This window comes from Chelonoidis abingdonii, chromosome 1, assembly GCF_003597395.2.
Source record: "Chelonoidis abingdonii isolate Lonesome George chromosome 1, CheloAbing_2.0, whole genome shotgun sequence".
Taxonomy (NCBI): Eukaryota; Metazoa; Chordata; order Testudines; family Testudinidae; genus Chelonoidis; species Chelonoidis abingdonii.
In genome coordinates this window covers 57,582,241-57,600,521 of record NC_133769.1, presented here as the reverse complement: position 1 = coordinate 57,600,521, position 18,281 = coordinate 57,582,241, and the positions used below count along the sequence as shown (strand labels likewise).

Here is an 18,281-nt window from a genome sequence, read left to right as displayed (position 1 = left end):
ACAGGAGGGACGCTCAAGATGAGGAGTGGGCGCCAGGAAGATCAGAGGTGTAGGCAGGAAGCTATCGGTGAGCGGGATGCAACGCTGTGGCTGCTGCTGTGAATCATAACTGAATCTCCTGATTCTGGTGGGAGCTTCAGAACACAGGCGAGGCACAGAAGCCGCAGCAGCCCCTGTTTAACCACTCTCACGGCACTTTAAATCATGTTCCCACATCTTCCTCACCAGACGTGTAAGAAACGTGTGGGAAGCTTCTGTAGCCCGCCCACTCCGACGCGCCCATGGACAGCCCAAAAAAAAGGCTCATTACTTTGAAATATTTTTAGTGGCCTTTCCTTCCCGCGCTACCTTCCTTTTCCGCCAAAACCACACCTGGGACTACCTTGCAGTTCTCTCCCTCTTTTATAATGATTTTTTAATAAAGAATACATGATTTTAAACAAGAAATGACTTTTATTTCCTTTAAGCAAGCTCTAATCAAAGGGGAGTGGGTGCTTACAGGAATGGCAATCAAGGAAGGGTTCATCAGATGGGAAGCTAAACACAAGTCACACCATACCCGGGCACCGTGATGAAACTAATTTTCAAAGCTTCTCTGATGCGTACCGCTTCCGTGGTGTGCTGTGCTAATCAGCCTGTGGTGCTGGCCTGCGCGTAATCAGCGGCACGTGATTTGCCTTCAGCCTCTCACCCGCAAAAGGTCTCCCCCTTACTTCTCACACAAGATTGTGAGCACACAGAAGTCAGTAATAAACAACGGACATTGGTTTGGCCTGAGGTGAGCAAGTTCAGAAATGTGCGGCCAGATGCCTTAAAAGGCCAAAATGCACATCCTACCGACCATCTGCCGACTTGCTCAGCCTGTAGTTGAAACAACTCCTGACTACTGTCCAGGGCTGCCGTGTATGGTTTCATGAGCCATGAACATCCAAAGGGAGCGGCGTCCCACAGGAATATACTATTAGGATTTCAACATCCCCAACTGTTATTTTCTGGTTCTTGGGAAGTAGTTCCCTTGCTGCAGCAGTTAATAGAGAGTGGGGTCCTGAAGACAGCGAGCGTCATGAACCTTCCTGGCCAGCCCACTGGATGTGGGAACGTCCCTTGGATCCGACCGTGCTTGCAGCACCATGGAAAAGGACGGCCTTTGCGGTTTACGTACGTGGGTGCCTCTGGTCTCGGTGCCCACAGATAGGGATATGGTTCCATCTATCGCCCCACCACATTAGGGAACCATTGCCAGCAAAGCCATCACTATGACGCGTTGCACATTTCGCCAGAGTCCACAACTTTGTAAGCAGCTAGCTTAATGATTTGTTGGCACTGCACACAGCAGGGCCCCCATGATAGATTTGCCCACTCCAAATTGATTCCGACTGGACTGAGCGTCGGCAATGCAAGACTCCTAGGGCTATTGCCACCGTTCTCAACTGTGAGGACTGCTCTCATCTGTGGTATTCTGGCATTTCAGGCAGGGAAGCAAGTTCACAAATGTTCCATGAGTGCCCTACGCAATCGCGAAAGTTTGCAGGTCACTGCAAATCGTCCCAAAACCTGACAAACTAGCGGTCCAGCAACCAGTGTCGCTTGTTTCCGGGCGGCCCAAAAAATTGTCAAGATGGCCTAGAAACCTGCCCACATTACCAGCAGGACCCCGAAATGTGCAGGCGGTCCGCGTCTAGAAATATCGTGTCCATGTCCTCATCACTCTGTCGCCGCTCTGGCATAGCACGCCCCTCCTCGCCTGGCTTTGCACGTCCCAGCTTCAGCATGAGACTGCACGAGAATGATGTGAGGTGTTTACAACGTCCACTGACTGTAGTATTGATCTGAGTACGTCCGATGCTAGCGCTGTGCTATGGCGTTTGCACAGTTCACCCAGGAAATAAAGGCACAAAATGGTGTCTGCTGCTTTCACGAAGGGAGGGTGAGGCTGTACCAACAACCACCTGCGACATGAATTTTTCCCCACCAGGGACCTGGCTCCGTAACAACTCGCAGAAATTCCAGGGGCGGGGAGACTGCGGGAACTATGGGATAGGCGATACGGATAGCTGAGCCCCAGTGCAAGACTGCCGAAGACGATCAACTAGCCTCGGAATCCATGGACGCACACCATGCCGAATTAACTGTAGTTATGTGCGCATGCACGGACTTTATAAAATCTGTACAAAACGGTTTAGTAACATCAGAATAATCCCATAGTGTAGGAACATGCCCTGAGAAGAGAGAGAGAGAAAGTGACAATCCTGGAATTTTATTATATAGCTAGTATATGAGGTTGGCTGGAAAAGTGATATAGAAAGGTAAACCATACCTGTCTGAAAGCAGAAAGGGACAGATATCTGGTACTGGAGGTGTGGATGGCCTAAGCTTGGCCAGAGCCATAATATGCTCAAAGGTGATGTCGGTCTGAGTGCTAGCATCCACAAGCTGAACATCCTGTGAGCTACCAAGTGTTTTATTAATGGGAGTTCTCCGTAAAACCTGAACTACAATTGGCTCCTTGGCATTCCGAAAAGCTTCCACTGCCTCTTCGTGAGTGGCCTTGGAGAGATCCTTCCCATTGACCTAAAGAAAACAGAATATTACACAAATTAGGACTCGGAACTGAAAGGGCTTATAGAAACAGGAGTATAAAACATGTATTATAAGTGATTTGTACAGTATATTAAATCATATGCTGCTATCTACTGCAATCTTTTATTGTGTTCATGCAAGAGAGAAGATAAGGGTTGGGTGGGAAAATAACTTTTTTGGCTTTTGCTAGAAAACAACCTGATAAAACTCTTACAATACAGTCCAGGTGGATTCTGAAAGAAACAAAAATTAAGTAATACATTTTTAAAACTCTAAGGACATTTACAATTCTGTCTCATAAATTATTTGTCTGGTTTGTAAAATATATATGAAAAAGTGAGGGTTTATTTTGTTTGGTATTTGGTATTAGATTGCAGATAGGGAAGACCCGAAGACAGAGTCAGCTGCAGTAATTGCCCCTTTACATGTATTGAAATCCAAGTCAAATCCAAACTAAAGAACTTAAGAAGATAAGAAAAAAGAAGTTAGAAGTGCTGCAGTTGTGTCGCTATAGTTCTGTAGTGTAGATGCTTCTTACAACAATGGTAGGGATTTTTCCATTGAGGTTGGTTATCCACCTTTTTGAGAGGTGGTAGCCAGGTCAACGAAAGATTTTTCTGTTGACCTATCTCAGGGGTCGGCAACCTTTCAGAAGTGGTGTGCTGAGTCTTCATTTATTCACTCTAATTTAAGGTTTCGTGTGCCAATAATACATTTTAACATTTTTAGAAGGTCTCTTTCTATAAGTCTATAATATATAACTAAACTATTGTATGTAAAGTAAATAAGGTTTTTAAAACATTTAAGAAGCTTCATTTAAAATTAAATTAAAATGCAGAGCCCCCCGGACCGGTGGCCAGGACCCGGGTAGTGTGAGTGCCACTGAAAATCAGCTCACGTGCCACCTTTGGTACGCGTGCCATAGATTGCCTACCCGAACCTATCTGCTTCTACAGTAGGGAGTACGGTCAACCTAACTACTTTGCACATGGCATAGAATTTTTTGCAACCCTGAGAGATGTAGCTTGGTTGACCTAAATTTTAGATGTAGACCAGGCCAAGGACGATTGTTTGATAGGCTGTGGGGCTGAGGATGAGTGTTATATTGGTCTACACTTGAAAGTTTTGCTATGTTGATTAGGAATACGACCTCCCGCCCCCAAACCTAGCCAACAGCTATGCCAGGAAAAGCCCCAGTGTAAATTCAGCTGTACTGGCAATAAGTCCTTTTGTTAGGATAACTTATATCAGTTCCATAATGAAATAAGCTGTGTCTCCATTAGAAAGGTTTGCCAGTATACCTCTGCTGGTATATCTATATACCAACAAATTCTTTATGTTTTTACTATACTGGAAAAAAGTGAAGCTTTTCCAGTGTAGCTGCACAAACTCTAGGGGTGCTTTGCCAGCATAGCTCTATGAGCCGAGATGTGAAAAAATTATCTAAGTTATATCAGTATTCCTATACCAGTGCTCCCCTAGTGTAGTGTTCGGAGTATAACACGGATAACTGCAAGTATGGTCGGTGTGTTAAATTCCTACATGTTCGTGTGCCTGTATTTTCAAAGTATGAGCACATCACTGAACTAACGTGTTAATTGGGCAATGGCTGTCAATAGCAGAGTTCTTGACCATGAACATGTGCTATCACTGCACTGAAAACATTACTTCAGTGAGACTGAGAGGTGATGTGAATGTTGCTGTAAATTACAAATAATGTCACTGCCATAAGCCAGTGCAGATGTGAGATGATATAACTTATCCTGTGAAGGGGCAGAAGGGGTGACTTTTTGTAGGAAGAAATGCAACCCACAAAGGATTTAATCTCAGGTGCCCTCTTTATTTTACACCCTTCCGATAGAAATCTTCACTTCTATCCCTACAGAATATACAACTTATCACCTCACACTATTTATACCGCCCTTACATCACATCTGAATTTGGTCCAGGGAACAAAACCTACAAACATGTTGCATGTATTTTGACATGAGGCCTGGTCTACACTACGAAATAAGGTCGTTATACTTTATGTTACTCAGTGGTGTGAAAAATCTGTTAAACTGACCTAAATCAACTAGAGAATTCTCCCATCAACCTAGCTACTGCCTCTTGAGGAGGTGGCATATGCCCATATCAGAAGCTCTCCTGCTGACATAGGTAGAGTCTTCACTGAAACGCTACAGTGGCACAGCTGTGCTGCTGCAGCGTTTTAAGTGTAGACAAGCCCTAACATTATAGGAAGAGCAATAGCAACATCTATTATTTTAAGTTTGCCTAACATTTTACATTATAACCACCTGCTTTTAATTGCTACTACCTCTGACAAATGAACTATTTGGGTTGAATTTTTTCATGCTTGGTTTCTGCCTCAGGTCGATTTTTTGTTATGAAGTTTTACAAAATCAGTGCAATGAAAAACAGAAAATATTGTCCATGTCCAAACTCTGCCAGAACCACAGGAGCTTACCCATAGGCAGTTGAAATCTGACAGTAGGATAGTCCTGAGGTCAAAGAAGCATCTTTTCTGTTCCCGTGAAAATCCATCCAGATTTATTTGAGTTATTAGGAAATCACCATTTGCACATGCACAAACTAACTTCTTACTCCCTTACTCATTATGTCTGAAAGTCTGAACTCTTGCCATGCTGCAGAGAGCATGCTCCCTGTCTCCTGCTTAATTTCCTAACAACTACAAAGAATCACAGCCCAGGCAAATGGATCCTCCTCCAGCTTTTCCACAATAAAATAGTTTATAACCTAGGAAAAGAAAAAGCACTGACCTACACTACCTTTCTGAAACATAATACCAAACTTAAGTGCTTAGCTCTCATCTATAAAATGCAGTATTTCAGCATGCTACCTTTGAAAAAATGCTTTCAGATCTATAGATGAACGAGTACTATGCAAATACAAAGCAGATTAAGAAAACAAATAGCACCCCGAAGTCCTAACTGTAAGTTTTCTGACTGTTCCATTCGCCCCCACAAAACTTCCCAGAACCAGAAGAGAACACAGGAATCCTAGTAACCACCGTTCCACTGATGTTTAGCAAATATTTGCTGAAGATGGAATTGCTTTGTTTCTCCATTTTTTTTTCCCCCCAATATCTTGACATTTACAGACCAATTCACTGATCAACCAACCCAAACTCCCCTTGATAAAAAAATATTAGGTTGAAAAGCAAAACATTTGCAAAGTTGGAAAATGCCAGATTTAAGGGAGCTTATGTAACCTTAATTCTGCCCCTTTGCATACATGTATTATGATACAGTTTTTAATTACATGAACACATACAGCAGTTCAGAACATCCCCAGACATGTTCTTGGTGGTGGTGATGAGGATCATACGGAGCCCATGTGCAACGTAAAAATATCCTTCCTGTGGCAGAACCTCAAGAAGAAAGTTGTGGTTTGAATCCTGCCTACCCTTACATGGATGTGTGAGGGATCTATGGTATGATGTAGTGACCACTCCTCAATGGCAAGAGCATATCGCTCCTACAGTTAGCTCAGATGCTACATAGTGGTGATGGACACAGTATACATACCTAGATATATCTATTTAAATCTAAGAGACCAGATATTACCATCCTCAGTTCCATAGAAATTTCTCAGTACTAATGTGGGGTAGGTTAGTATCAAATGATTTAAAGAGTGACCAGAAAAGAAGTGTATTCTGCTCTAGACAGAGTTTCCCTGACAATTTATGCAAGAGATGATTAAAAATTGTCTCTATCCTTAAAATTGCCATTTGGCCAAATTGTATCATTGGGGATAATTATATACAGTGGAATTCTGTGAGTGCCATACAGGGGGTGGAGAAGGAGGGATCGATAAAAGTGTAAAAATTGATTAAATTGTAAAAAGGAGAATGTTCCCCCCATTTCTCCTCCAAGTACGTAAAATGTCCAGTATCAGTTATATCTAGCAAAGGTGGCTTTAAATAACACTTTAAATCTGTATCTTTTAGCCATCATTCAGTTCTACCTCTCCAGTTCCTTCCTTCTTTAAAAGCCATAGAAATATGCACCCTTTGGGGGATGTTCCCATTAGGGAAATGGGAAAGCCACAATTTTCACTCTAGAATGTAATGTAAGCCCCTTGAACAACTTTTACCCCTACAGTTTGTACGATCCCTTCAAAATGTATAGCTACAGTTTCCTCTCTCCCAACCCTCCTGTACTGATCAATTTAATGTTTATAAAAAGTTTCAGGATAACAAATTTAGTGATCACCCTTAAAAGTCAACCTTTGGCAACAAATAACATGTAGTTGAATCTGATATATCAGAATTGTTCCTACTGTAAGTACAAGAAGTATACTATAATTGCCACTATGTGGTACTTGTTGGCAAAAGTTGGGCTGACTTCTAAAAAGCGAGGGGAAAAACATGGATAACAGTTCAATAAATATAAAATCTTATTAGAATTCCTTGGGAAACCAACCAACCAACCAATGTCCTCATTTATCCACATAAATCAATACTTATTGATTATTCCAAGCAAATATATTTTACATACATTTACAATAATGTCATTTCCATGCAAATTCTATGCCGAGGAACAATGATATTACAAAATCATGTAACGATGAAACTCACAGCTTATTTTTATTGGCAATAATGTGACTGACCTGTACTTTCATAAAAATGTTTATTTTCTCCTTGAAGTGAAGAAATCCATGACCTTTAAAATCTTCTATCCTTTATGTGGTTTCCTTATAAGATGTTAGCACCGAGGATACAGAACATTTATTTTAATTGTCACTTGAAGTTCATCAACACAGTTAGTTACTCTGCATAAAGGTCACTCATTTTACAAATTCTGCTTTGCCCTGCAGAAAAGCTGTAGCTTAATTGCTATATGCTGGCAGCTGTCCTGGGCAGTTACCATCATTATGTGTTGGGAAGAGAGAATGTATTTTAAAAACTAAAACCAATACTATATACCCATTTTGGAGGTCTCTTCACTTAGCTTCTTTAAGAACTGTTTTTACCTCCTATGTTATCCCCCATCCCAGCACTCTGATATAATCACTTTGGGAGCCGTAGACAGTTGAACATTTATTTACTGCAAACCACTTATAGATTCTTAGCTGGATGATTAAACAAATTCTTTGATTCTAAAAGGTTACTTTCAATAAAAGCATAGGTACTATTTTAAGAGAATAGGGAAATCAGTCACTTTTAACAATTAACTCAAAAGACACTGGACTACATTTGTTGCAACAGATGGGCTAATTAATCTATAAGAAACATGTGAATGTTAAGTAAAGAATATATCAATTCACATGTAAACCACTGTCCTGTTTGATGAAGCTTCTGTTTAATGAACATTCTCTTCCTTTTGAAAAAAACTGAGAAGTCTGGGCCACTTGTCAACAACTTCCCTAGAGTGACAGGTTGCCATTGCTTGGATGTTGGCCACCCCCTTTTGATTATCTCTCTAAATCCAGCCGCATGCAAAATTTAATCAATATCAGAAAACAAACAAACAGTTTTTGTCTTTGATGCACAAACAAATGCTTGAAAAACCAACTGACTGGCTGACTGCCATTTCTAAAGCCAGACACTGACTGATACACCGATTTATTTCCAAGCAGTGGTGGTTGGGGGAAAGTAAATGAAGGACAGATTGCCTATAAACAATATAGAGAAAATGGCTGTAGATTACCTTTACAATACTTATTCTAAAAAATATAAATCCAGGAACATCCACTATTCTCAGAGTACAAATGTTTGTGATCTAGTGATGAACTGTCCTTGCTGTAAACCATTTTTCTGCTGTTACTGATTTCAGTTAGCAGTGACCATAGATCATTACTGGGTGGTTATACACCTCTACCCCAATATAATGCCACCCAATATAACACAAATTCGGATACAATGAGGTAAAACAGCGCTCCAGGGAGGTGGGGCTGCATGCTCCGGCGGATCAAAGCAAGTTCGATATAAGGCGGTTTCACCTATAACGAGGTAAGATTTTTTGGCTACCAAGGACAGCATTATATCGAGATAGAGGTGTATATGTTAATATCTGTCTCCTTCCTGAGAATCTCATCTTTATTTCTCATTATATTTTTTAAAACAAAACTAAAACACAATTGCGTGAATTTAGTACTCACAAAAAGTGTCATAGTAACACCTCTGGGGACTGTGCAGTCCACTAGCCTGATGCTTGGCACAGGCAAGCTAAAATGCAGACTCCACAGAAGCAAAATCCTTGGAGAGCATCCACTTAATTGGTGAGGCCAAAGACAAGACTAACTTGAGCATCCTGTTAATCTATAGTCCTCCAGACACAAAGGCTTCCCAGAGGAGCTGACAGAGATGCTGTCTGACATGATGATGAAGTTCACGAATCTCACTGTGTTGGGATATTTCAGCATCCACACACACAATGATTCTGAAATCAATAGCACTAAAACTCTGACCTAATCTCAGTAAATTAAAGTTTCTGGCCGGCGTGCTCTGGACCTAAACACACATAATCCCCTCCTTCCAAAAGAGGGACTCGCCTTTTGCACAAGTAGTAGCTATGGAAATATTAGAAGCAGTCATGGCCACCACTTCGGACTCTGCCCACCACATTTCCTGTCTAATAAAATAGAGCAGAGGACAACTGGGACCTCTAGTAATATAGCATTTGCACACCTCCTTTGAAGAGGAGATCCTCACTCTCACTCCCAAAGCATGCAGTAGTCCAGCAAAAGAAATCAGCACTTGACAATGGAGATCTTCCCAAGTACAGCCCAATACCAAACTCCTTTTCTGGGCAAACCTGCAAGCTAGGAAATAAAGCCTCCAGTCCCACCTGCCAGCTACCAGTATTTTGGATCCCTCTCAGCCACGTTACAGGCCAGGACACAAAACAGAGAGATCATCTGTTGATGGTAAACTTTCCAGTTGGGTGTCTTGGCAGCATTTGGTGGTACTGATTATCAAACACTCCTGGTCCTGCCCTACCGATTAGGAGTTGCAAGGGTGCATGGAAATTCCTTTCACAGATGCATAGATTCTAAGAGCAGAAGGGACCATTGTGATCATCTAGTCTGATCTCCTGTATAACACAGGCTATAGAACTTCCACAAAATAATTTCTAAAGCAGATCTTTTAGAAAAGCATCCAATCTTGATTTAAAAATTGTCAGTGATCGAGAATCCACTACGACTCTTGGTAAATATTTCCAGTGGTTAATTACCCTCAATGTCAAAAATGTGTACCTTATTTCCAGTCCGAATTTGTCTAGCTTCAACTTCCAGGCACTGGATCATGCTATACCTTTCTCTGCTCGACTGAAGAGCTCATTATTAAATATTTGTTCCCCACGTAGGTACTTACAGATTATAAGCAATTCACCCCTTAACCTTCTCTTTGTTAAGATGAAGAGATTGAGCTCTTCGAGTCTGTCACTGTAAAACATGTTTTCTAATCCTTTAATTATTCTCATGGCTCTTCTCTGAACCTACTCCAATTTATCCACATTCTTTTTGAATTGTGGGAACAGTATTCCAGTAGTGGTCACACCACTGCCAAATACAGACGTGAAATAACTTCACTCACTCTCACTCACTCATGCCCGTCACCCCAATCGGGGTATGGGCCGCCAACCACAGATCTCCAGAGTCCTCTATCCTGGGCCATTCGCTCTAGCTGGTTCCAGGTATAGCCCATTTTTTTGCTATCAGCCTGAAGGTCGCGTCGCCAGGTGTTTCTTGGACGGCCTCTTTTCCGCTTGCCTTGGGGGTTCCACCGCAGTGCCTGTCTGGTGATGTTAGTTGGCTGCTTGCGTAGTGTATGTCCTATCCAACCCCACCTTCTCCTTCTGATTTCTTCCTCTGCTGGGAGTTGACGGGTCCTCTCCAAGAGGTGGATGTTACTGATGGTGTCTGGCCAGCGGATCTGGAGAATCCTTCTGAGGCAGCTATTAATGAAGGTCTGGATCTTCCTGGTGGTTGTTTTGGTTGTCCTCCAGGTTTCAGCTCCATACAGTAGGACTGATTTCACATTGGAGTTGAACAGTCGAATTTTTATTGCCAAAGACAGCTCTCTGGAGCTCCAGATGTTCTTGAGCTGTAAGAAGGCTGCTCTTGCCTTACCAATCCTTACTTTGATGTCTGCATCTGTGCCACCCTGCTGGTCGATGATGCTACCTAGGTAGGTGAAGGACTGCACTTCTTCCAAGGGGCTTCCATTCAGTGTGACTGGGTCGTTGCTGATGGAATTAATCCTAAGGATCTTGGTCTTGTCCTTGTGAATGTTGAGGCCAACCTGTGATGACGTGGCTGCCACAGTGTTGGTCTTCTCTTGCATCTGCTCTTTACTGTGCGAAAGGAGTGCAAGATCGTCAGCAAAGTCCAGGTCATCAAGCTGGGTCCACAACGTCCACTGGATTCCGTTCCTACGCTCGTAAGTGGATGTCTTCATAATCCAATCGATGACGAGGAGAAAGAGAAGTGGTGACAACAAGCATCCTTGTCTGACTCCAGTTTGCACCTGGAAGCTGTTAGTGAGCTGCCCTCCATGGATCACTCTACAGTGTATACCATCATATGAGTTCTTGATCAGGTTGACCACCTTTGCTGGAATGCCGTAGTGCCGAAGGAGCTTCCAGAGGGTCTCTCGATCCACGCTATCGAACGCTTTCTCATAGTCAACAAAGTTGATGTACAACGAGGAGTTCCACTCCACAGACTGCTCGACTATGATGCGAAGCGTTGCTATCTGGTCCGTGCATGATCTGTTCAGCCGGAAACCTGCCTGTTCATCTCGTAGCTGTGGATCGACGGCATCCTTCATTCTCTCTAAGAGAACTCGGTTGAAGACCTTCCCTGGCACCGACAGGAGTGTGATTCCTCTATAATTGGCACAGTTGCTAAGGTCTCCTTTCTTGGGGATTTTGATGAGATATCCCTCTTTCCAGTCTGCCGGAATCACTTCTTCTTCCCATATCTTCTCAAAGAGGGGGTACAGCATTTCCACTGAAGCATCCAGGTCTGCTTTCAGGGCCTCTGCTGGGATGTCATCAGGTCCAGCCGCCTTCCTGTTCTTCATCATGGTGATGGCTTTTCTGATCTCATCTCTGGTTGGTTTATCGCAATTAATTGGGAGGTCTTCGTTGGCTGGGTTAATGTCTGGTGGATTTGGTGGTGCTGGTCTGTTCAGGAGTTCCTCAAAGTGCTCCGCCCATCTGTTCCTCTGTTGTTCTATTCCTGTTATAGACTTTCCCTGCTTGTCTTTAACGGGACGTTCTGGCTTGCTGAACTTTCCAGACAGTCGCTTGGTAGTATCATACAGCTGTTTCATGTTACCGCTGTATGCTGCCTGCTCCGCTTCTGCTGCCAGTTCATCCACATACTCTCTCTTGTCCTTCCTAATATTCCTCTTCACTGCTCTGTGGGCTTCAGCATACTCTTTTTGAGCTTTGGCCTTTGCAGCTCTAGTCCTGCTGTTGTTGACTGCTGCCTTCTTCTTCTTTCTGTCTTCTATCTTGGTCAAGGTCTCTGCTGTGATCCACTCTTTCTGCTGGTGTTTCTTAATTCCAAGCACTTCCTGGCATACTAACCTAAGTGTCTCTCTCACTTTCTGCCATCTGTTTAGTACACTGTCTTCCTCTTCCTCAGACCGATCCTGTAATACTGAAAACTTATTCTTCAGCATCAGTCCAAAATCTTCCTTGGTCTTATGGTCCTTCAGAAGGCTGACGTTGTACTTCACTCTTCTGTCTGACGTATCTATCCAGTTCTGCTTCAGCTTCAGCTTCAATCTAGCCACCACTAAGTGATGGTCGGACGCCGCGTCTGCTCCTCTTCTAACTCTAACGTCCTGCAAGGATCTTCTGAACTTCTTGCTAATGCAGACATGGTCGATCTGATTTTCTGTCGTGCCTGCTGGTGATACCCAGGTACTCTTGTGGATCCGCTTGTGAGGAAAGATGCTACCTCCTATGACCAGGTTGTTAAGTGCACACAGATCCACAAATCTCTCTCCATTCTCACTCATCTCTCCCAGAGCGTGGGTCCCCATGACTTGTTCGTATCCTGTGTTGTCAGGTCCAATTTTGGCATTAAAGTCTCCCATAAGGATGATGATGTCTTTGTCTGGGAGAATCTCTAATATTTTCTGGAGTCTGTTGTAAAAATAATCTTTGTCCTCCTCTTCGCTGTCATTAGTTGGAGCGTAGCACTGAACAACATTCATCTTAGTCCTCTTCATTTTAGTTCTGAAGGATGCTGTGATGATCCTGGGACCATGTGCCTCCCAACCAATCAGTGCTCTCTGTGCCTGCTTGGACAACATGAAGCCAACTTCACTACTCCTACTCAAGATTCCCGTTTATGCATCCCAGGATCTCATTAGGTCTTTTGGTCACAGCATCACATTGCAAGCTCATGTTCCGTTCATTAGCCATCATGATTCCCAAATCTTTTTCAGAGACATTGCTTCTCAGACTGGAATCACCCAGTCTGTAGCTGTGGCCTACATTCTTTATTCAAAGACATTATCCATTTACATTTAACCTTATTAAAACTCATATTGGTTGTTACTTTGCACACAGTTTCAGAGATGATGCATGGGGGGGGACATGATCCCCCCCAGATTTCTGAGACTGTGGAGCTGCTCTTGCAAGACTTGCTCTGATTGGCCTGCCAGCAGGGGAGGGAAGCTCCAGCCTTCTCCTGCTGTGCCTCGCCCCCAGGACTTTTCTGACTCACTTGGTCCTTCTTCCTTGTAGTCAGATCTGGGCGGGGTATGGGGGGACAGCGGTACAGAATCACTTCTCACACTGGCTGTCTCTGCTCAGGGTCGCAGCCTCTGTGCTGTAGTTTTAACCCTTTGCCTCTTGTCCTGCCATCTGTGGCAAAAGAGAATAACTTTTTTCCACCTTTTTCTGGCAGCCTTTCCAGTATCTGAAGATCATCACCATATCCCCACTTAATCTCCTCTTTTCCAAACTCAACATACCCATTTCCTTCCACCAAGCCTGCTAGGACATTCTTTTTCTTCAGCTCTGTGATAGCTCAGGTCCTTTCTCTCAGATTGAACCCAACCTGGTTGTGATGGGAACTGTTCCTCCATTTTCTGAACACTCACTTTTGGTGTTCCATAAGTGTCAGTCCAGTTTCCTATCCTATTTAATATCTGTTTGGAGCCACTGGGTTAGACAGCCTGCTGACACACCAGAAATATGCAGACAATGCCCAGCAAACTAGCTTTTCCATGGCATGTGTAATTAGCATCAATTCCTCAATCTCCCCAATCTCAAAAAGCATCTTCCGGAAGCTGAACCCAAGCAAGACAAAAGTCATGCCTGCAGGAAAAGGAACATGTTTAGAAATCTCACCTCCTCTCTAACATCCCCCTCTGCTGAGGGCAACTACTTGCTGAGTATAGCCTTTCTGAGTCTTTGGTGCTTTTGGATACCCAAATAGCCACAGATACAGAATCACAGAATCATAGAACTGGAAGAGACCTCAAGAGGTCATCTAGTCCAGTGCCTTGCACTCATAGCAGGACTAAATATTATCTAGATAATTTCTGACAGGCGTTTGTCTAACTTGCTCTTAAAAATCTCCAATGATGGAGATTCCACAACCTCCCTTGGCAATTTTTTTCAGTGCTTAACCATCCTGACAGTTAGGGAGTTTTTCCTGATGTCCGACCTAAACCTTCCTTGCTGCACTTTAAGCCCTTTGCTTCTGGTCCTATCCTCAGAGGTTAAGAAAAACAATTGTTCTCCCTCCTCCTTGTAACAACCTTTTACGTACTTGAAAACTGTTATGTCCCCACTCGGTCTTCTCTTTTCCAGACTAAACAAACCCAATTTTTTCAATCTTCCCTCATAGGTCATGTTTTCTAGAACTTTAATCATTTTTTTCCCCTCTTCTCTCGACTTTCTCCAATTTGTCCACATCCTTCCTGAAATGTGGAGCCCAGAACTGGACACACTACTCCAGTTGAGGTCTAATCAGTTCAGAGTAGAGTGGAAGAATTACTCCTCATGTCTTGCTTACAATGCTCCTGCTAATACATCCCAGAAGGATGTTCACTTTTTTTGCAATAGCGTTACACTGTTGACTCATATTTACCTTGTGATCCACTATGACCCCCAGATCCCTTCTGCAGTACTCCTTCCTAGGCAGTCATTTCCCATTTTGTATATGTGCAACTGGTAACTTTGCACTCTATATGATTTTATAAAAATATGCTAATGAGTTTGAATACAATGTAACTGAAATATGCTTCAAGCAAAAGGTCTCTTTAAGGTATCATTACAAAGCTTATAATCTATTGTGTGGTCATCCTATTTGTATAAATGTATCACTCTTGTATCTGAAACTAGAAATATGAACTATAACTCTGAAGGCCTATTGTAATTATGCAAAGTGTGGGCCATTAATGGTGGTTTGGAATCTTGATGGCTCCCATCAACCAGGACAATTGACTGCAGATGGCTCTGTTTTACTTTTAAGTCTTCCTGTATATGTTTGTGCTGGCAAGTGGGTAATGAAGTCTTACAGTGACATGTGATCATGTCACCTGAACTGGAATCCATCTTTTACCTGGTGCTTTTCCACTGAGAAGAAGGTGGTGGGGACCCAGAGAGGGACAAAGGATTCCTGCCTTATGCAAAAGATATATACATGGGTGGAACAGAACAAAGGGGAGCCATCATGAGAAATCCCCTAGCTACCACCTAAGCTGGAACAAGAGCTGTACCAGAGGAAAGGATTGTTCCCAGACTAGGAAGGTGTCCAGTCCGTGAAAGTCCTTGAAATAAACTTATTGACACATCTCTGAGGGTGAGATTTTATCTGTATTCAGTTTTATTACTGTATTAGGCTTAGATTTATGCATTTTATTTTATTTCACTTGGTAATTCACTTTGTTCTGTCTGTTACTACCTGGAACCACTTAAAGTTTGATCTCATTCTGTGCTTTGACCTTTCTACTTTTGTCCCTATATACTTGTGTTATTTATATTCATCCTTTGTAATTTGACCTAGTTTCCACTTTTTGTAGGACTCTTTTTTGATTTTTAGATGATTGAAGATCTCTTGGTTAAGCCAGGGTGGTCTCTTGCCATACTTCCTATCTTTCCTACACAGTGAGATAGTTTGTTCTTGTGCCCTTAATAATGTCTCATTGAAAAACTGTCTTCAATTATTTTTCCCCTTAGACTTGCTTCCCATGGGATCTTACCTACCAACTCCCTGAGTTTGCTAAAGTCTACCTTCTTGAAATTCATTGTCTTTATTGTGCTGTTCTCCCTCCTACCATTCCTTAGAATCACGACCGGTATCATTTCATGATCACTTTCACCCAAGCTGCCTTCCACTTTCAAATTCTCAACCAGTTCCTCCCTATTTGTCAAAATCAAATCTAGAACAGCCTCTCCCCTAGTAGCTTTCTCCACCTTCTGAAATAAAAAAATTGTCTCCAATACATTCCAAGAACTTATTGGATAATCTGTGCCCTGCTGTGTTATTTTCCTAACAGATGCCTGAGTAATTAAAGTCCCCCATCACCACCAAGTCCTCTGCTTTGGATGATTTGTTAGTTGTTTAAAAAAAAAGACTCATCCACCTCTTCTTCCTGGTTAGGTGGTCTGTAGTAACCCCCTACCATAACATCATCCTTGTTTTTTAGCTAGAGACTTTCAACAAATTTGTCTCCTATTTCCATCTCAACCTCAGTCCAAGGGTATACATTTTTAATATATAAGGCAACACCTCCTCCCCTTTTTCACTGTCTGTCCTTCCTGAGCAAGCTGTACCCTTCTATACCAATATTCCAGTCATGCGTATTATCCCACCAGATCTCTGTGATGCCAACTATGTCACAGTTGTGTTTATTTACTAGCATTTCAAATTCTTTCTGCTTATTCCCCATACTTCTCGCATTAGTATACAGACATCTAAGATACTGATTTGATTCCTTCACCCAATTCTGTCTTGACTCTCCTTTATCCCTGTAACAGCCCATGCTCCCCTCAGATTCTGAACCTTCTCCCAGGTCTCTATGTTCTTGATTTACCTATGGGCTTTGGTCATCTGCACGCTCTGAAGCCAGTTTAAGCTCTGAAAAACACTCTGTTCCACTTGCAGCTGGCCAGAAGACTGTGCTTCATCCTACTGGACACAGATCTGGCCACAGCAACCTAGTGCAAATGTGGCCTCCCAGCTTGATTACTGTAACTCATATTGAGGAATGAAGCCACATGCTCTGAAAAAAAAATCCACCTACTAAAGAACACAGCAGTCTGTCTACTTAGCAAGAGAGGTTACCATGAACATACAATCCTGGAACTCCACTCTCACAGAATCCTGAGTCTCCATTAATACAGATTCCAATTCAATGTCTCTATTCCATTATTCAATGTCCAAATGATTAGTCTGAATTACTGGAAAGATCGCCTGTCCCTCTGTGACTTTGACCCCTTCACAGCCACATTCCATTAGAATTATGAAAATGACAACTCGTAAGTGGGTTGTTCAGCACCCCCACAAAACAACTTTTCAGGATCCATGGGTCCTACATGTGCCTATCACAACATGTGGTCCACCTCATCCAGTGCAGTAAACGCCCCAAAAACAAACTATCTGGACGAAACCAGACAATCACTATATTCTCTAATGAACACACCCAGGAAAATGATAAGAGACAAAAACACTATATTACCTGTGGGTGAACATTTTTCACAAAGTGCTCACTGATATGTCTGACCTAGCAGTCCTCATCCTCAAAGGAAATCTGAACACTTTCAAAAGATGAACCTGAGAACTTAAATTCACAACTTTGCAAGACACTAAAAATCAGACACTGGATTTATGGTTTATTACAACAATCTATAACCCACTAACTTCCGCTTTTTATCCAATGGCTAAAGGAGTGTTAACAGGCCACTTCACCTTGAATGGTCCCAGACATGAAGAAGAGCTCTGTGTAGCTCGAAAGCTTGTCTCTGTCTCTCACCCATGAAAGGTGGTCCAATCAAAGATATTATCACGCCCACTTTGTCTAGCTATAGGAGTGACAGTGTTAGCTGTAGCACTCAGATCACCGAGGCTGCAGCAGCACAGAGAAGGCTGCAGGCTTCAGTGGAAGTAATTAAACAGTTTCTGTTGGGGGAGGGGGGAGAACTGACACCTGGATGGTAATTGCTGAGCTAATGAGACAATTGGCTTATTTGGGAGGTTCAGGAAGTCATGGAGAGCTCAGAAAGTGAGCTGGGGGAGAGAAGCTGTGTGTAAATCTCCTCCTGCTGTATATCTGTGCTATGCCTTGTCCTGTTTGGAAACAGAGGATTAAATGTACATGTGGTGAAAGAGAAACCGACTGGGTGCATTTGACTGAGAGACCATGAAAATAGGCTCGGCTTCAAGAACACCAGAGACAGAACTTTCAAGAGAACACGACCAAGGTAACAGAACTCATTCTCACAAGAGACAAGAATGGCCATGGGCCTCACAGTCACAGGCGCTGACTCCGTGGGTGCTCCGGAGATGCAGCACACACAGGGAAAAATTGGTGGGTGCTCTCCACCCATTGGCAGCTCCCCGCCCCACCCCCTCTCACCTCTGCCTCCTCCCCGAGCGTGCTGCCAAGTCATGCTTCTCTCCCCTCCCTCTCAAAGCTTGCGCTGTGAAATACCTGTTTTGCGCGGCAAGCGGTGGGAGGGTGGGGAAAGAGGGGGAACGCG

The 18,281-nt window shown here is 43.0% G+C and overlaps 1 protein-coding gene across 3 annotated transcripts in view; it reads right to left on the bottom strand.

Moving 5' to 3' along the window:
* PDZRN4 (PDZ domain containing ring finger 4) overlaps positions 1-18,281 on the bottom strand; it is a 412,100-nt gene that overhangs the window by 50,138 nt on the left and 343,681 nt on the right. For all 3 annotated transcript variants that reach the window (XM_032773100.2, XM_032773098.2, XM_032773101.2), the window contains one exon: positions 2,318-2,571. In XM_032773100.2, the coding sequence (XP_032628991.1) occupies positions 2,318-2,571 (254 nt within the window). The remainder of the gene's footprint in view (positions 1-2,317; positions 2,572-18,281) is intronic.